This window comes from Somniosus microcephalus, chromosome 21 (assembly GCF_052327205.1).
Source record: "Somniosus microcephalus isolate GS21.2 chromosome 21, FLI_Smic_1.0, whole genome shotgun sequence".
Lineage (NCBI taxonomy): Eukaryota > Metazoa > Chordata > Chondrichthyes > Squaliformes > Somniosidae > Somniosus > Somniosus microcephalus.
In genome coordinates this window covers 56,551,339-56,572,656 of record NC_141007.1, presented here as the reverse complement: position 1 = coordinate 56,572,656, position 21,318 = coordinate 56,551,339, and the positions used below count along the sequence as shown (strand labels likewise).

The window sequence follows — 21,318 nt, the reverse complement described above, 5'->3', positions numbered from 1 at the left end:
ACAAAAATAATCTAATAAACAGCAGTCAACATAGATTCAGAAGGCAAATATTCTGCCTGACCAACCACTTTGAGGAAGTGACAATCCAAGTGGACAATGGAAATCCCTACAATGTGGTGTACCTACACTTCCAAAAGCCATCTGACAAAGTTCCATAGCAAAGTCCATTAATTAAGCTGGGATCCAGAGTAAATCTTGGGAGGAGAAACTGGCCGAAGAGTAGAAAACATTGGGTACTTGTTAGGGGAGTATATCAGGTGGGGTGGGAAGGCACTGAACACATTCCACAGGTGCTGAGGCCGTGACTGTTTCTAATTTATATCAATGATGACTTGGATTTAGAAACTCAATGTAAATTGGTTAAATTTGTAGATGATGCCAAACTAGGAAAGGTAGTGGAATTGGAGGATACCATTCAGAAATTACAAAATGAGTTGGACAAAATATGTAAAGTGAGTAGAACAATGGCAGATTAAACTTTATTTAGACAAGATCTCCAACATAGGAAGCAAAATAGGTAGTACACTCCATGAATGGTGTTGAGAAGCCAAGGATGAAGCTTAATGAACCTGAGTCTTTGTAGACTCGACACATGTTGAACTAATGTAGAGGCAAATACATGTTTTTCTTCTTTTAAGGTAGGTCTAAAAAACATGTACTGAACTTTCTCTACTTGTCTCAATCGCTCCTATGTCAACGTAGATACTTGAATTTTTTCAGCAATCAACAAATGCAGTAAAATTCTGAACAATGTAGCCAAATCAGCGTAGAAGTCAAGAGAAGATGTGATCAAACTATACAGTTCTCTGGTCAGATCACACATTGAGTAGAGTGTCTAGTTCTGGTCACCGAGATACAAGGGAATTATTCACACTGCAGCCAGTGCAGAGAGCTGCAAGGCTGAGCCCCAGCATCAAAACTCCAAATTATGATGAAATATAGGAGATTCTTGGGCTTTTCAGCCTTGCTAGGGAAAGCATCAGAGAGGTGATCATATTGTGAGGTTTACCAAGATACTTAATGGTATGAAAAAAGTAAATTCAGAAAATTACTTTAAACTAAATTGAGAGTAGGACAAATGAACAGAGATTCAAACTAGTAAAGGCAAATTTAAAACCGATGTCAGCAAGTTCTTCTTTACAAAGAATGATTAATATATGGAATGGCCTCCAGGATAAAGTAGTGGAGGTGAACACCTTAGAATCATTTAAACAACTGGATGCTGCAATGGAAATCTTTCTGGATGTATGAAAAATGGACCAAATGGTCTTTCTCACTTGTGACTCTTTAGTTAGCAATCCAGGAGAAACTCCTATTGATGCAATGGAAAAGCTCAAATCAGGATTAGGACTGATGCTCGCCTTTCAAACTCAACATAGTTACTATTGGAAATCATGATTAACTAATATATGGACACCCTTCTCTACAACTTTGCACATCCAACCATTATAACTGACCTAGATTTATGCGGAGACATTTATCCAACATCCACCCATACAACAGTCACGACAGACCAATCAGAAGTTGTAAATGTTTTTAATACACGTCAGTAAATTTATACAAGGCATTAATGGTTGCAAAGACAAACTTTCTGCATTGTATGTACAGAGCAATATACAAATACAGTATAATGGGAACAGCATCACTATTAGTAACTAAAGCATTAAATCAAAACAAGCAAAGTTACTCTCAGCTTTCCAATCTGAATAATTTACTGCCATTTCTGAACAAAAGAAAATATACAACAAAGTAAAATGTAAAAGATTCAGTCCATTTCCCCCCAAATCCATGAAGATACATATATAAAACCACAACACATTTTCCTATACAACGATACTATATATTTTTAAATGAACAGTTAAAATTATACTTTTAGCTAGAGCACTGTTTAACCAGTTTTGCTGCTTTTTTAACCATGATTGTTGAACTAATCCCTGTGCTGAAAGCAGATTTTCCACAAATTCAATTTTGTTGCTCGAAATATTTTCAATTCAAGTAATGCCACTGAAATAATCAAGGGATAGACAAGAATTTAACTAGACTGATGGAGCACAATGTACACGTGCTTATAAAAATGTGCATGTTTCTAAAATGTAGTAATTTTTAGAAACTAAGCAATATGATCATATAGGCACACACCAAAATGTACAGAAAGCACATGAATTCTTCCAGCAGTACCTTACTGCTAACATGCACCACTACGGAAAGAAGTCGCAATGTCAACTGAAAAGAATGGTGTAACTGCTTGATCTTCAAGATCATGTATCGCATTTAAACCCCAATTCACTCACACCTAATGTTAACTGAATACTGCACTAATGGTGTATCAGAGACACTAATGGGTGTCAGTATGAAGTACAAGACACACTAGAAATTAAGGCTTTTATAACTGGGAAAATTGGCAGACATGGGATTTCAGAACTAGTTAGAGAGGGCTGTAGGCAAATAAATGTTTTTCTTCTTTTAAGGTAGGTCTAAAACAAAAAGTGTACTGAACTTTCTCTACTTGTCTCAATCGCTCCTATGTCAATGTAGATACGTGAATTTTTTTTCAGATATTTGAATACAAAATATGGCTGCTATCTGTTAAGTATTTAGAATTCAGGAAGTTTTTGGTATTATGAGGGGGCAATACAAATTATTTTAAACCTTTGGGTTGCACAGTAAGGAATCTCCTAACAACAGACTGTTAATTTTCCACCCTGACACACAATCAAGAATTCAGAGATACCACTTTATCAACTAACAGAAAATCAAGACACCAAGCAGATGTCTTAATATAAAACCTTTTTCTTACACGTGGCGTAGTTGTATATATTGAATACTTCTAGGTATCTATGCCATCTCATTTACACACACATTTGATTAAGAATGGAGGAACCTCCCATTTGGTCTTCTGAAAAATGGCACCTTCTGGTTTACCACCAAATCAGAGACCTAAAGGTTCCAGGTTTCATTCCCAGTCTGTGCGGAGGTGTCTGATCTCAGGTGGGGACATCATAATTGGCTAAAGATGGAAGAAACAAAACCATGATCCACCGCATCGCTACGGATTACTAACCAGTGACCTTTGCTGGAAAGTGCACATCTGGTGATGATAGGAATGGGTTTTAGTTGCAAGACCATCATGGTTGAGTAGCCTATCCAAATCAACAGATGAAAAATGGCTACTTAGCAAAGATAGTAAGGCTTCCGACATTCGGAAAAACATACCCCAGCATGTCAGTGCCTTGAGAGGAGATACAATTGTGGGGGGGAAATGGAGGCAGAGATTAAACACCAGGCCCTTTAAGTATCAAGTTCTATTTTTTTTTTTTTTTTTTTTTAAATACAATTTTCTCGGTTAATTTTTTTTAAAATTACTTTTCTTACCAATCTCCGTGGAGGAAAAAAAAAAGAGAATGCTAATTTAAGGTATTAAAACATCCATGATTCTATGGGTAAATGTATGAACTTTACAAACTAAAGTGATCACAACCCTGGAACCACACTCCAGTAACACCCTTGTGAACACTATCTGGTTTAGCCAGGATGCCACCATGGAATAGTCTGTAACAGTATTTATGTTCACAAATGAAGAGTGACCAGTAAGGCAGGGTACCTGAAGGCTGTTGGCACCCATGAAATAGTACTTCTGCAAAAGTCAGTGCCTTCACAGGAAAATAATTCTGCAGGGTAACAGAATACCACTCCGTGGAATAAAATATAGCAACAGTCACAAGTTGAGCACTGCGTATGCACAAGTTTCTGCAGTTGCACAGCTGCAATTTACACATTAACCTGCTTTGAAAAAGTCACATGGAAAACAAGCATACGAGCATACTTGCGTGTGCTGCCAGCTTGGATTTCCCAAATTGATGCCACTTGTAGACCAGAATTCCATTCCAGAGAAGTTCGAATGTATGAACTCATCCAATAACTAGTTCCATTTTTAAGCTAAACAGATACTTGCATAGCTCACACTTGAACTTCATGCACACTTCTGAGGGGAGGGCAGTTTTTCAATCATTTTTGGGTGAGAGTTAAGTTTATAGGCATGTCTGCTCTTTTAATGCACAATAGGATTCAGTATGTAAATTCAAGGATAGAAGTCATTTTGCATTCATCTGCGTTGTGACTCATGAAATTAAACAAACTTTTACTTAAGGAAAGTCAGTTTGGTTTGTCCGTGCAAGATTTCTAATCTAACCTCTATATAATCATTCTACAACCTAATGACCTGATATTGCTCTTAAGATAGGTCACTTTTCTCAAAGGTTGAACTCAGATTTTACTTATCTGTAGAGATGCTATGATATAGCTCGACAAAATAACTGTTTAAAATATAATTGCTTTGTGAAATAACCATATTACAGTAGTCACTAGCTGTAGATTCCACAAACTTAAGTTTTAATTTATCACACTTGTGTTTAGCAACAAAGATGTAAAATGACAGCTTTCATTCTTTTTTTAAATATATAAATGTTTATACAATTCAATCCTTTTTGTACTTTAACATAACTGATAGCAACCAGTGCAATATAAATGTAACGTGCCTAGAGATGGTATTCTCAACCTATACATAAGTCTACTGAACTTATTTCTGTAGGTGCTTTATTACAGACTGGTAGACATCAGTTTGTGTATACACAACCTTCCAAACATTACTGAAACGCAAACACAGGTCAATTTGCTACTGCTGGCTTATTAAAATGGGAACAGTACTTCGCAATACTGCAGTTAATACATTGACACTGTACCACTGAAGATAGAAAAGAATAGACCAACAGTTCAACTAGGAATAAAGTAAAAAGAATAAGCACTATATTACACAGCAAGAAACTGACCGTGTAAATTTAACCTAGTCCTGGTAAATAGGATCAGTCTTCTGAAAATAGCTTTTATGTTTAAGATTGTTGTGGGTTTTATATATTGCAATGTACTGGTATATTAAGACTATAACATTAATTTTCTAACCCTTCTCTTAACTTCTCAAGTTTACTGGAAAAGTGCATTTCATTAATCATTGCATGCAAATACACCAGGAACCTATACAAATAAGCCAAATAATAGACACCACTCCTAAACAAAATGTCTTTTGATTTGTGTAAAATGATAGGGAACCAATTCTACGTGGAAATGGTTACTTAAAGTAGGTTGCCATCTAGTCAAGACCTAGATAAACCTAAAAATTGGCAAAACTATTAAATAAATGCTGCTCACTTGTTGACGATCAGTAAGTACTTGCATGTAATGTTTAAATACTACTAGTTTTGATTTGGGTCGAAGAATGAATCCAGTATCAAATCAACTGAGCTAGTGTAAGAAGTGGTACACGAATTTAGAGACAGCCTCTAGAAGTTGCTTTTATTTTAGAAACATACAAATAGAATTTATCAAAGGGCTCATAGGATTGTTTTAACCAGACTTTAAAAAAAACTTTTATAACTTTTTTTTAATATAAATGAATACACAAATGAAACATCTACAATACTAAGCACTCCTATTTTCAAACAAGTGAAGCAGCTGCTACCCAGTTTCACCACAATGTAGAACTAAACATATCTATTCTGGAAATCTAGGATGCAGGATTAAATCAAGTGGCTTCATTAAAGAAAATGGTGGCCTTGTGTAAAAAGGAATGGAAGATGAAAATTGGTATGCAAGTGTTGCCTGATCTTAATTCTCAAATCTTACAGAATTAACAAGCAAGTAAATCGCATTTTTGGAAATTAAACACAAATTCCCATCAGGAAGCTTCTCCACTTCTGCATTACGTCAGATGTCATTAGTTGAGGCTCTTACATGTTTGCAAATTAAAAATGAAGAGGAAAAGGTTGAAGAGTGTCATGATTCCATTCAATAAATCAAGCCATTGTACAACTGGCACCAGTTACTGCTACCATATTAGCTTTACCAGAGCCACTTGCTTGCGATTTTGATCACATTACAAAAATGAAGGGGCACAAAGTTTTTGGGTCTGAAGCTGAACAGCCAGCCGAATTATTTGTGCAGAGCTGGAGGAATCTTTTTGCAATTTTTACATGGCTATGCATGACAGCTAGCAAGCAGCAGAACAATGTAATGCGTCACACATGATACTACAATGGCACTAGGAAGATACCCTTTGGTTTAGTGTACAAATGATTGATTCTGCTCAGAAGGAACAGCTTTCACAAACTTATGCCAACAAGTTCAACTTCAAATGTTTTGCATCAGGTAAAGGTCAGGAGAATTTTAAGAACATTCAAGTACCTCACCTTCACTGCCTCTAAAAATGAATAAATGATTACACTTTCAATGGTCAAATTAGTGAAAATGGTTTGTTGCTGCTGGCCTTAACGATAGCTAGCAACAGTGTGGAAAGTTATTTTTCTACGGTGTTAGCAATCCTAAGTTGGCAATCACAATGGAAGGTGCTACAACTGAAAGCAGCATCCCAGGGTAATGAAAGGTAGAGAAACACCATTATAAATACAGCCAAGTTGGATCTTGTCCCTTCAGTGTCCAAATGCACACTTAGAGCAGGGGTATAAGTGTACATGGGGCACTGAGAAGAGGATCCAGCTCAGCTGTAATGGCCTCGTTCTGTTTACTATTTCTTCAGGTCACATACGAAAAATGGCAATTTGGATTAAATATCAGAGGTGCGACCCAACACTTCAAAAGGTAAGGAGAGAAAAAGGAATGTGCATTACATCAGAACATGGATAATACTAGTTACTTCAGAAAAGCTATAGATAATTCAGTATTACAGCATTTGTTATCTGTTCAATTTAAGGGTTTCTGTATTTGGTTCTTGGCACAACTGACAATTTATAGTCGATTTGAGCATGTGGTTATTTTGTGATGTCTTAAGATCAGTCAGATGAGAAACTACTGTTTGCAGTCTCCTCCCACAGGTCTGTAGTAGCTACAGTAGAAAATTAAGGCTCTTGCATTGTCAGCATAAAATTTCTGCATACAGTTACTCCAGTCTCAATTGTCTAGCGCGTCACAGTACATTATATGAAGTTCTGTAGACTATGCTATAACAACCTACTTTAAAGTAGTTAGATACAGCAAAGATTTCCTCCAGGTCCTAGTTCTTGCCAAAATGATTTTCTTCAAAAACTACATTCACCACAAGATACTTTATGCACACAGTCTCTTAGGGCATAAATGAGTAGCTATTGCTTTTTAATGAACAAAACATTTAATAAAATTCTGTAAATACTGAATTACTTTCTTCTGTCTTGATAAAGGCTTGGAAGCAGCGGTAGAGTTCAACAGACCAATAATAAATGTTGTCTCCAGTTTGTGTATTAACTTTGTTAACAGAAACCTGAATTGCAACAGAATTATTTTTCAAGAAAGGGGACTCCTGCTTAGGGGCTTCCTTCTGGTTCTGGTGTCCACTAAATTAGCCGCAAGCTTTTTCTTTGGTTCTCATCATACAGCTGACAGCCAAATGGCTCAACTAACTCCAAATTCCAAATACAAAAGCAAAATACTGCGGATGCTAGAATCTAAAATAAAAGCAGAAAATGCTGGAAATACTCAGCAGGCCAGGTAGCATCTGTGGAGAGAGAAACAGAATTCGGTCATCGACCTGAAACATGAACTTTGTTTCTCTCGCCACAGATGCTGCCTGACCTGCTGAGTATTTCCAGCATTTTCTGTTTTTATTCCAAATTCTCAATTTCCATTCAACAACTAGGTTTTGGCTAGTCTTCGAAATGACCTGTCAAACTGACCGTTTGGAGGCCTATAGTCACTGAACTGACCTTTGACCAAAACCACTGAAAGACAAAACCTGGGCGGAACTGACTGCATAGATCTGCAAATGCCACAGTAACGTTGAAAATATACTGCGCATTATCAAGTTTGTAGAGAAACGAACATTAAACACAGCATGTAAGAAAATTTTAAAAACATTTGTAGATTTATAAAACTATTCAGAGAGGTCATTAAGCAACACATTACTATACAAGTGTGGCAAGCCTATTATTCAACAAAGTCAGGTAGTCAAAGAAAGACGTGGCACTGTAGGTACACCAGGGTTAGAATTTACTAGTCTGACAGCCCCAACATTAATTGAGGTAAATGTTTAAACAAAGGTATTACCACTAAAATAGATGACAGCAGCACAATTTTTTAATGTATGCTGCAGTGCAGAAATCCCACCAGTGGTGCAGATCGGGTTCTTTGTAATCTACAATTAACAGTTAAAGGTTTCACATACTAAACCCATTATTAACAACCCGAACTTGTAACAAAAGTATGAAAAAAAATGCTTCTGCACTATACATTGTATATTGCTAGATTTAGTAAGGTTTCTGTTAGCAATTACTGACCAACTGTAAAGGGGTTTGCAGATACACTAGTGAATTCTAAACCCTGAATTCAAATAGGATGTATTTAAAACCAATTATAAAAATCCAACTGTTTAAAAAGCAAGTATTTTATCCATGATCAGCATCGCAAAAAATGTATTTTGGCACGCTGCAGTTTTTAGAAAGTGAAACCTAATTTTCCACATCTCCTCTTTGAAAAAAGGCAGCATTAATCACAGATTGCATCACAAATCTAAGAATTAGGTCATTACTATTTAAAATAAACAGCAGGGTTATTTCAGGCATAGAGCAATATTAAATACCTCAATACCAAGACAAATTATTCAGCTACAATTTGCATTGAAGAGCTCATGGGTTCAATTATAAAATAGCTCTCATTGCTCAATATTCGTTTAATGGTGCTTTTACTGAGGTGAGATCCACAGGTCAAATACACAGATGTTAATCACGCTTTAATAAAAGTTTAGCTTAAATCGGATGCTTTCATAAAGTTGCTGATGAACACTTTTTAAGGTCATGTTTTAGTAATTTTGCAGGGGCACGATATAATAAAACAGAATATTGGTTTACTACTACAGGTTAGGATCAGACAGTCAGTAAGGCATGTTGTACCTGTATTATTCAATCAAAAGAGTAAATTTTAGGTTAGGCCCTAGACGCCCATACAATTATGAAGCAATTCTGTGAAATTTGGCATTTATGTACAATTCCGATAAAAATACTATGTAAACATTGCAAATGTTATGTAAATACTGTATTAGTTCTGTAAAACTTCCATTAGGGAGAGGTTTCACATACTAAACCCAATATTAACAATCCTAACTTGTACAAATTGTGACTGCTTCACATTTCAATAGGTTATATATGTACCACTCTTTGACTACTGCACCTATCAGTAGTAAACCAAATAGCAAACTTTTAAGCAATTTTGAGAAGATTTTGAAAACACTTTGAATGTGACAAAAGCAAATTTCACTTCCAAAGGGAATATTTAAGGCCAAGATGTTGCTAACCTGTTTCAGTAATACTCAAAACATTTTGTTGGAATGAATAATTACTTTTGCTTTGTAATAGCCCTTTTTTTTTGTTTGGGGGAGGGGGGGTAGGAAGAGGGAGAGAACAGATATTAACTAGACACAATCCCCATATTGAACACCACAGCTTTGCATTATCTGGCAATTTTTCACATATCTTCATTTTCGAAGAAACAAGATCGTAAACTTTGTCGGGTTGCCTAAGTGTACACTTGATTAGAATACCCTCAGTAAAACCCAACTGGGAGCAAAAGCAATTGCAAGGCCAAAGTCTGGAAAATAAATTTGGCATTAATCTGGTTGAGCAGTTTACAGCAGCTGCCTCAAGTTTCTGAAGGAACTGTAACCTTAATCCCACTCTGGTGTAAGCTGCTGTCAGTGCCAGAAATTAAAAGTAACAAAGTAACTGGTCGTCACTGGAGCATCAGCTGTTTAAGGTTGTCATGGAGGATAGTGTCCTTGACGTCGCGGAAGACCAGACGAATGTTTTCGGTGTTAATGGCGGTGGTGAAGTGATGGTAGAGTGGTTTGTGCTGCTGGTCTCGGCGTTTGTCGCGGAAGCACTGCACAAGGAACTGTTGGACATCCGAGAGCTCATGGGGGTTTCCTTCATATAGAGGAAAGTAGTCTCTGATGCTGACAGTTTTAACCTTCTCCTCCAGCAAGTCCGTCTTATTAAGGAAAAGAATGATGGAGACATTGCTAAAGACCCTGTTGTTGACTATCGTCTCGAAGATGTTTAGGGACTCACTCAGGCGATTCGTCTGCCGGTCCTCCATGAGCACCTGGTCAAATTCACTTGATGACACCAGGAAGAGAATGGAAGTTACGCCATCAAAGCACTCAAACCAACGCCTTCGCTCTGACCTTTGTCCACCCACGTCCACCATCTTGAAGGGCACATTTTTTATTTCAAAGTCGTATTCGTGAATTCCCTTAGTGGGCCTTCGTGCTAGTAGAATGTCCTGTTGTGTTGGAAGATATTCCTAAAGAAGAAAACAGAGTTAAATTAATACTGGGTGCAGATGGCATAGTTTTAGACAGAATCTAACTAATTACTATACAAAAGCATGCAACTTAGTGATAAATTAAAGAGTTCATTTTATGACACCCCATAGCTCCTATTTAGTGAAAATGCCCATAAATATATCATAAAACCGAATCTTATTTAATCCTTAGAATGCTGGGAATTTTCAGGCTTCCTGCGTGGTGTGAGTTTCAGCTCCTGCACCAGGTTTTTTTTTTTTAAAAAGCAGCCGGTGTCAGTAGATTTTTATACATGGAATCGCAGGCACAGCCCACGTTTTAGTCTGACCATGCCATTCTTCAAACTCCAAATTTCAATCACCAAACCTTATACCCTCATTAAGAAACCCGATGGCAAGGTGAAGTAGATCACAAATACATAGTTTTATTGTCCCCCTTGAGCAAGGCTAACAGCAGCCCCACAGAATCAGACCCAATAGCTGGCTGCTAACAGCTACTTCAAAAGCTGCTGATGCCCATAATTTTTTTGAGGGGTACGTACAACAGGGTAAAACTTTTATTTGTATTATTTTTATCTGGACCTCCCATTTGAAAAAAATATCGAGCATTATTTCCAAAATATGGTAAATTAGTTACTAGTTTTACTTGAAGCCTTGACGACTATTTATAAAATGTCGTAGTGAGTAATTAAGTATGCAAAACAGAACTCAAGGTCACCGTGACAGCAGTTGGCTAAACAAAGATCGTTTCATCAGAACCAAAAGGAGTTCCCCATTTATTTAGAAATGGCCTACGTCATGACAAGAAAGGAAATGCCAATAACAACTGTCAGCAATAAAAAGTAATCATACGTATGGATTAAGCAGTCTCTTTGCCCACCCACAAACTAGCAGTGTCAGGTGCTTTTATGCTGATGTTTCACTTTGGATTTTGGGAGATTGGTGACCATGAGCTGGCTCCCTGCTTTTACACCAGTAATTCACACCTCATACATATCACCTTCATACTCAAATCCTGTTTATAGTGGGTCTACAAAGTCTGCCGCTGGAATAGGACTTAGCTTTATAAACGCAATAGTGGTATCTAGAATCCAATTGAAAATACTGCCAAAATAGAAGTTTTTTTAAATTGCCTGTCAAATGACAACTGGGTGCCAGTTAGTGGACAATATCACGTCATGGTTTGAAAAATATTAAAATAAAGTTATCAATGGGAAAACTGCTGGCAGATGTGACAGCTTCTACAATGTAGGTTGTTCTTGGTACCTAATCTTAGTGTCCCCATCATTTACAATTACCTACACGTGTTTTGTAGCATCACATTTAGGGAAACACCTCTAATCTCAACAGTCACGAGTGTCAAACAAGCTGTTTGGTACAGTTACTAATTGATCATTTACTTTAATCGCTGATGACAGCTTTGCCATCTTTGGCTGAGCCACAACATAAACCAGGACAGCCAAATCTAAAACACTGCATAGCACCAAAACAGCTCATTTTGGTTGGTGTCTCCAGTAGTAACTCTGTTGTATGAGGTAGCCATTTTATGGCCACTGGCAGGTGGGAATGACTGAACAACCTTTCTCTGGCTTCTAAATTTCTCATCCTCATTTCTTCTTAGGCTAGATAGAACGAACTTGCATTCATATAGAATTTTCCACGACCTCAGGATGTCCCGAAGCACTTCAGTCAATTAACTACTTTTGAAGTGTAGTCACTGTTGTAATATAGGGAAACACGGCAGCCATTTTGCACATATTAAGGTTCCACAAACAACAATGAGATAAATGACCAGATAATCTGTTCTTGGTAGTGTTGGTTAAGGATAAATTACAGCCAGGACACATACTTTTAAGATAAAGAAAGTAGCATTCAACAATACATCTAAACCAAAACTGCTTTTATGTTTAGCCCTCATTTGTTTTCCTTTTACTTGTTCTCAGATGCAGGTGACCAGCACTTGTGGGAGAAGGAAGAGGAAAAAAGAGATAATGCAAGGAGGAATCAGGAATAAAATGGGTGCAAGTATAGCATACTATAAGAAACCTTGCTGAAATGGCTTCACAAGTGCATTCAAGTAGTTCAAAACCAAATTCAGCTTCAAGTTTTTATAAAAATAATAATGTTCCAATACAGGGATGCTGAAAACACAGCTCCCCAAATCCCACTCTGCTGTGTGTTAGCTGCATGCCTAGCTTCTGTATGTTTCACACAATTTATAATCAGCATATAGTGGCAGCTCTGTATAATTTTTTTTTAAACTACCTACAAGATTCCAAACAACACAAATACATTTATTTGGGTGGCTCGATTATGGTGCTCAGATATTGCATCAACAAAGCAATGGGGCTCAGTCAAGTCTACAGCTCCCGAGTTACCAATTTTAGCTGGGCTGTCATGGAAGTGTGCTCGGAAAAAGAGGGGTTGGGAAGGTAAACTGCAGAGAAGATTCACCTTGTGTTATTCTCACACATCTAATACAAGTTTTACAACAGTATCGGCAGAGACTTGGGACTGCGTTGCATGCCCATTCTCTCAACCATGAATGTGACATGCAAGTCATTAGACAGGAAAGAGAAACAAGTATTTTCCAAATTCTGAATTGAAAATATGTCTGGAATCAACAAGAGTAAATCAATCCCATCTCAGAGGTTGGTCTTAAGACGGCCAATATAAACTGTCTACAGTTCCATAAGGTAATCTCCATACTGCTTACTATTCATTCATACCGTTGATCCTCAACTCCCTAAATTATTTCCCTTCCTCTCCAAGAGCTTTCGTTTTGCCACTTCAGCTAGAACTGAAGATGGGTGGGCAATCTATACATTCAGCTCGGTCACAGCACTTTGAAACTGGAGCCAAAGTTCAAGACAGTATCCAGGATAACTTACTGATTTTCTCTGCATGGAAAACACTTGGCTTCCACTCTTAAGTACCCCAACTGTGGCACTGCTAAGATTAGAAACTTACAGGGATTAAGGGCACAAAGTCATGTTTTATCATTTACCATCAACATATACTGCAATGTGTCACATATACAGCGTAACCCCGAATCAGTCAATAGAAACGGAGCAGCTCCTTCTAAATCGAGTTGATTATTGTACAGCACTGTAATCCAGGATAAACAAAGTACTGTACAACATTGAAAATCAGGAATATTAAAGTGAAAAACAAAACTTGAGGGAGGCGGGGGCAGCAAGGCAGTAACTCCAGTAACAAGTTTCTAGGTAAGCACCCTTTTTAAACTATTAAATAAAAACAGAAACTGCTGGTAACATTCAGCAGGTCAGGCAGCATGTGTGGAGAAAGGATGGTAGTGTTAATTTTTCAGGTCGATGACCTTTCATCAGAATCCCACTCCACGATAGCAGGTTTTCAGCCTCCCTCACATTTTAAAGCATTTCTTTGCAAATTTGCTGCCAACTAAGGGATGCTATAGTAGATTGAAAAAGGACAGGCAAGACAGCCATAAGAGGGAAAAACTGAGGAAAACCGAGCTGGTTATCTTCCTCCTGCCAATTCCTGGAACAGTTACTAGAAAATAATCAGTTGTCCTTGTATATGCTGCCAATAAAATATTGCAGCTGAAATGCCCGATAGACAAAACAATTGTATGCCAGCATGATCTGTTGGCCTTCATATTACTACATACATTTTTGCCAATTTTCTCTCTGCTCCTGAAGGCACTAACTCTTGCTGGCATAAGATTGCACAGTGCTGGAAGTGCTTTGATACCTCGGGTCGTGGTCATTCACCATGCATGAACCCAACTCACTTCCAGAATGGTTCACTGGAGAGCAATCAGAAGCAGGAGCCATGTCCAATTTTCTTCTCCCTAACCTGGGCTTTGGAGGCTGATTGTAGTGCCCCTATTATCCTGGTTGGGGAAAACTAACCCAGCACAAACCAGAATCAAACCTGCTCTCTGTTTGCTTTAGTAATTCAACACCTTAACGAGCTCAGCCACCATGGGCAACATAGATATTTAATGAATTTGCTATGGGCTTGAAATAACTTCTAACCCGGTATTAAGGTCACTGGTTTTGCCTGTGCATCTATATATGCATTTTCTCCCCCCCCCCCCCAAAAACACATAATCAGACAAATAATTGAAACTGACAAAAACTTCAGTTCTTCTGCAGTAAGTACGCCATTAAAATCCCCACTAAAAGTTAGACCCAAAAGGATTAGCTGTGACTGGGGTTTTGATAGTGTTATTACTGCTAAACAAATGTTATGGGACTAGAAAACTAATTTAATTTTGTGTAGTGTGAAATCTGTCCATTTTAATAAAAATTTAAAATTTAAGAACCTTTTCCTAAATTTTTTAAAAAAGTTTATCCATCTTTATTTTAGGTTTGCCTTTTCCCCCACGTGAGAGCCCCAATCTTTGTTTTGCTCTAACTATTTTCAAAAGTTAAGAATTTTAAGAGCTTATTCACTTCCGTGTTCGCAGTCTGAGAATCCTGCCTTTTGATTGGCTGCTTAGACAGCCTGTTGATGTCAAAGAAGTTCGCACAAAGGGATCCCCACTCCAGTTCGTTGATTTGAACTCACGGTCGGCAAACCCAAAGTTCTCAACACAGGGATTGCAAGATCCTTGTGCGAAGCGTACTTTGGGGCCAGCAGCAAACGCCGTTGCTGTAACAGTATGCAAGAGTAGTCTTTGATTACTTGTCCTCCCTGCAGGAATGTGTCTGGTCTTTGGCAAATACCTCACTGAGCAGGAACTCAACAAGTGGGCCCACAACACAAACCCGTATCTGACCACCCCATAGTGCAAGACACTTCTGCTGCAGTACCATCGTGCCACCTACCCACATCATTTAACAGCTTGTGCAGAGTAACAGGCAGCCACCAGTTCCTGTTCACACCTTTGTAATAATTGTAAGAAGTCACACAACACCAGGTTATAGTCCAACAGCTTTATTTGAAATCACAAGCTTTCGGAGCGCTGCTCCTTCGTCAGGACACTTCACCTGACGAAACAGCAGCGCTCTGAAAGCTTGTGATTCCAAATAAAGCTGTTGGACTATAACCTGGTGTTGTGTGACTTCTTACATTTGTCCACCCCAGTCCAACTCCGGCATCAACACACCTTTGTAATAAGTTGCTATACATCAAACACAAATTTGTGTTCTACTACATTTAGGCACACACCCTGGAATCCATTTTAAAAAGGTAATCTATTACAAAATAATAATCTGATACACCCAACATTTTGCATACAGCTATCAATGGGCTTGCAAAACACAATGATCTATTAACTACATCAACACTATTATGTATATTTTAAGAACATAAGAAATAGGAGCAAGAATAGGCCATACAGTCCATTGAACCTGCTCCACCATTCAATAAGATAATGACTGATCTTTTACATCAACTCCACTTTCCCACCCTATCCCTTGATTCCTTTAGTGTCCTAAAGTCTATCAATCTCAGTCTTGAATATACTCAATGGCTAAGCATCCACAGCCCTCTGGGGTAGAGAATTCCTAAGATTCACAACCCTGAGAGAAGAAATTTCTCATCGGTCCTAAGTGCCGACCACTTATCCTTATTCTGAGACTATGACCCCTAGTTCTAGACTCTCCAGCCAGGGGGAACATTCTCTCGGCATCAGACATTTTGATGTCTGACTCTGCCCAAATAATAATTTTAACAATGTAATCAGATCAAAACTAGGTCACCCAACTGTTGTTAAATTGATGCTATACTGTACAATACGGAAGTTCACAAATCCCTCAAAAAATACCCAAAAAAATAGCTTTTGTACAAACTTTAAGCACACAGCATCAATTGGTCTTGTAACCATGGCAAATTCAGACTGCCAAAGAAAATGGATACTGGTCCAAACCATGGAAGTTTTCTCCGATTTTTGAAGAAATAAGCATTTTTAACTTTGCAAAGAATATGCTGTTATTCAAAACTAGAACATACTTTGCATCAGTGAAGGGCTCAATTATTTGTTCAAGCTATTGTTTTGGATGCAAATCCAGGGCAAACATTACTCTGAACATGAATCTCATTCACATGTAAATATATGCAGTACTTTAAACAAGAGGTTTATTGACAGCAGCTTACTGCCGAGTGGAGTACTGGCAGTGGCAACATATTAACATGCATTTCTAACTGACCTAACTGAGTACATGATTAATGAAACATTTATTTGGATGCAGAAAATTCCCCTTATATGAACCAACATGCTTCATATCTAATAAGCGCACACAATTATAGAAGAAGCACTTGAGCCAGTTTAATCATCTCACTGGAACCAAGAATCAATAGCATAACCTCTCACCAAACAAAAGTTGTAGGGAATTCACCCCAATTTATATTGTGGAAGAATTTCCACAGGAACTGATTACACAACTAATGCAGCTGCGTGTGTTCTATATTTCCTAGTTTGCACTAGAGGGTGGATCCAGAAATCAGCACCGACATCAAAATATAATAATCACATGAAGAATTGGAGCACACACATTTTACTCAAGTCGTGATTGTGACTTGAAGACAACCGTTAGGGCAAGTTTGTGACTTCACTTTGCCAGTTGCAGACTTTCTCGGAGGTCGAGCTAAATCTGCAAAGCCCAATGCAAAAAATCATACTGCTGAGGCAGCAAGAAAAAAAACAGCATCCCTGATAGCAAGCACATTTACATTTTATAAGCTTTTGAATTGGGATTCTACACAGAGAATGTGCCAAAGAAAACAGATTATTTTCCAAAAGTATAACACAACTACATGCTATAATGACGCGAAGTTTGTCTAAAAAAGAGGTACACTGTGGGCAAGTATAATAAAAACAGTAATATTTGAATATTAAAAATAAAATGACATTTCTGCCCAGTCATTGCTTGTGTGGCAGCCTAAATCAATGTACAGTTTAGAATCAATAAATGTAGTTTTACAAAGTTAACATCTTGACTTGCATTACACAGCTGATTCAATAACTTAGTTTGTAAAGGCAACACAAAGTCACTCAAACCTTGGTAACACAAAGTTACTCAAACCATAAGGTTCGATTCCTGGCCTGTACTAATTTAACCAGGGCGGCACTAGTACAATTGGCCTCAGTGTCCAGCACTGGAGAAGGGAAAGAAGGAAAAATAAGCCAGGGCTCCTGTTTCTGATTGTGATTCAGTGATTCCACCTGGAAGCCACACCTGTGACCATCAGGTGAATCCCATTCCTGGTCACTGTCCAGTGACAAACAACAACGACAACTTGTATTTATATAGCACCTTTGATGTACGTCCCAAGGCGCTTCACAGGAGCGTTATCAAACAAAATTTGACACCAAGGCACAAGGAGAAAATAGGGCTGATGACCAAAAGCTTGGTCAAAGAGGTAGGTTTTAAGGAGTGTCTTAAAGGAGGAAAGGGAGGTAGAGAGGCAGGGAGATTTAGGCAGGGAATTCCAGAGCTTAGGGCCTAGGCAACAGAAGACAACCAATGGTTGAGCGATTATAATTAGGGATGCTCAAGAGGGCAGAATTAGAGGAGCGCAGATATTGCAGGGGGTTGTGGGGCTGGAGGAGATTACAGAGATAGGGAGGGGCGAGGCCTTGAAGGGATTTGAAAACAAGGATGAGAATTTTGAAATTGAGGCGTTGCTTAACCGGGAGCCCATGTAGGTCAGCGAGCACAGGGGCGATGGGTGAACGGGACTTGGTGCGAGTCAGGACACGGGCAGCCGAGTTTTGGATGACCTCTAGTTTACGTAGGGTAGAATGTGGGAGGCCAGCCAGGAGTCCGTTGGAATAGTTAAGTCTAGAGGTAACAAAGGCATGGATGAGGGTTTCAGCAGCGGAGGAGCTGAGGCATGAGCAGAGACAGGCGACGTTACGGAGGTGGAAATAGGCGGTCTTAGTTATGCCGCAGATATATGGACAGACTAGATGCAAGAAGGATGTTCCCGATGGTCGGGGAGTCCAGAACCAGGGGACACAGTCTAAGGATAATGTTTAAAATTAATATTGAACGTACCAAATGAAGTACAAAGACTGTTTAAAATTAATATTGTTTAAAAGTAATATTGTATGTACCCAACAAATGTCAAATCGATTGACACCTACAGAATGTTGGAAAACTGTACCTTTTTGCTATGTAAGCTTTGGCAATATGGTTCTCTGTAAACTTTCATGCCAATAAAGCATTTTAATTGGAATTGGAATTGGAATTGGATAAAGGGTAGGCCATTTAGGACAGAAATGAGGAGGAATTTCTTCATCCAGAGTGGCGAACCTGTGGAATTCTCTACCACAGAAGGCAGTAGAGGCCAGTTCATTAAATATATTCAAGAAGGAGTTGGATATATTTCTTAAGGCTAAAGGGATTCAAGGGGTATGGGGAGAAAGCACGGACAGGGTACTGAATTTGGACGATCAGCCATGATCGCATTGAATGGCGGAGCAGGCTCGAGGAGCCTAATGGCCTACTCCTGCTCCTATCTTCTATGTTTCTATATGGACAAGGCCTCCTCTGCCTCCTGGCTATTTTAGAAATGTCAGATATTTACCTATGAATACATTTTGCAACTCAAAAGTGGTAAATGTTCTACATAGTAACTTTACTCATTATGCAGACACGGTGGCATAGTGGTTAGCACTGTTGCCTCACAGCACCAGGGACCCGGGTTCGAATCCGGCCTCGGGCGACTGTGTGTGGAGTTTGCACATTCTCCCCGTGTTTGCGTGGGTTTCCTCCGGGTGCTCCGGTTTCCTCCCACAGTCCAAAGATGTGAGGGTTAGGTTGATTGGCTATGATAAATTGACCCTTAGTGTTAGGGGGATTAAATATGTGGGGTTACGGGGATAGGGTGGGATATGTGTTGGTGTAGGGGTTACGGGGATCGGGTGGGATGTGTGTCGGTGCAGGCTCGATGGGCCGAAATGGCCTCTATCTGCACTGTGGGGTTTCTGTGATTTCTGTGATTATATTGACACCATATATTTAGACCACCTGGCTCCCACTGTTCACATTACGAAATTGTGCTCTCTTATCCCAGAAGTCTTGGCTCCTTGTGGGGAGGCCAGCTGATGTGGGTGTGGGAGAGAGATCAGGAAGGGAGCTTGCACCTTTTTTTGTCTGCTGCTGATTCTCCGGCACTTCTCTTAACTTTTTCTATTGTTATTATTTCAGTTTTCCTGCATGCTTCCTGCTCGTGTTTTTTCACTGCTTTACTTGACCACTTTTACATGTTTTTTAAGCCTTTTTTCTTTCAGGTGGACATTAAAAAAAAATCCCACGGCACTAAGAAGCAGAGCAGGGGAGTTCTCACTTTCTTTATTGAAACTAACCAGGAGAATACTCTGAATATTTGTGATCTACTTGCAGGTAGAGAGTCAGTTATGATCAGGCATAGTCTCCCATGTCTGAGATTTGGGACCTTTCCATTCATAATTCACAGTCAGAATTTGAATGAGCAGAATTCCAAGAGTATCGACAAGCAAGACTGGTGATCCCAGGCAATGTGCTTTGTGAAACATACACTGGGAATATACTCCACTTGCTGAAATGCTAACATTTTAACTCCTGCTATCCTACCAGCCGAATATGGTGATTGAATGATCCACAGTCGGGGAATAGTTCAGAAGCAAGACATAGAAGTGCCCTTGAGTTACTTCAGTCTCTTCAAAATACACATCGCAGCATTGGCCACCAATAGATTCCTCAATTGCTAGAAAGCAAAGTCCAACAATTGTTACTTGCTATCGCATGACTGCAGACTTCTCACTCCCCTACCTCCTGAAGGCACGCTCATATGCTATAGAGTATAATTCCACAGGCATTGGCAGCCCTCCAGTACATTGGCCCTTCTTCATACGCCTCAGCAGAAAGTGCTGGCAGGCTATTCAATGATGGAAGGCAGTCTCTTCTCTCTTAGGCAGTCCCTCAGAACCGAGGATGATTGCTTCCACATTAAAAATGAGTTCGCAGGTGACTGATGAGTCCAATGCAGGACCTGCAGTCTCTGTCACAGGTGGGGCAGACGGTGGTTGAAGGGGCGCTTGGGTTGACGTGCGCTCCTTGCGCTTGGCTTCCGCTTGCTCCCGACGAAGAGACTCGAGGTGTTCGGCGCCTTCCCGGATGCTTCTCCTCCACTTTGTGCGGTCTTGGGGTTCCCAGATGTCGGTGGAGATGTTACACTTTTTCAAGGAGGCTTTGAGGGTGTCCTTGAAGCGTTTCCTCTGCCCACCTGGGGCTCTCTTGCCACGCCGGAGCTCCGAGTAGAGCGCTTGTTTCGGGAGTCTCTTATCAGGCATGCGGACGACGTCACCTGTCCATCGGAGCTGATCGAGCGTGAAGCTTCGATGCTGGCCCGAGCGAGAACACGGACGTTGGTGTGCCTATCCTGCCAATGGATTTGCAGGATCTTGCGGAGGCAACGTTGGTGGTACCTCCCCAGTGCTTTGAGGTGCCTGCTGTACATGGTCCATGTCTCGGAGGCATACAGCAGGACGTGTATCACTGCTGCTCTGTAGACCATGAGCTTAGTGCCGGGTTTGAGGTCCTGGTCTTCAAACACTCTCTTCCTCAGGCGACACAAGGCTGCACTGGCACACTGAAGGCGGTGTTGGACTTTATCATCAACGTCTGCCCTTGCTGACAGTAGGCTCCCGAGGTAGGGAAAGTGGTCCACGTTGTCCAAGGCCTTGTCGTGGATTTTGATAATCAGGGGGGCAGCACTGTGTGGCAGGGGTAGGTTGGTAGAGGACCTCTGTCTTACGGATGTTTAATGCAAGGCCTATGCTCTCGTATGCTTTGGCAAAGGTGTTGATGATGGTTTGGAGTTCGACCTCCGAGTGAGCGCAGACGCAAGCGTCGTCTGCATACTGTAATTCGACGACAGAGGATGGGACGACCTTGGATCTGGAGGCGATGGAGGTTATACAGTTTCCCGTTTGTAAATTAGCTCTACTCCAGTGGGGAGCTTACCGAGGGGGAGATGGAGATTTTCGGCAAGGAAGATTGAGAA

General features: G+C 39.7%; 1 protein-coding gene across 1 annotated transcript in view; it reads right to left on the bottom strand.

The window, feature by feature from the left end:
• Positions 1–1,521: 1,521 nt before the first annotated feature.
• Positions 1,522–21,318, bottom strand: part of gna13a (guanine nucleotide binding protein (G protein), alpha 13a) — a 79,952-nt gene continuing 60,155 nt past the window's right edge. The window contains exon 3 of the mRNA XM_085963686.1: positions 1,522–10,335. Within this exon, the coding sequence (XP_085819812.1) occupies positions 9,763–10,335 (573 nt within the window). The 3' untranslated portion in view covers positions 1,522–9,762. The remainder of the gene's footprint in view (positions 10,336–21,318) is intronic.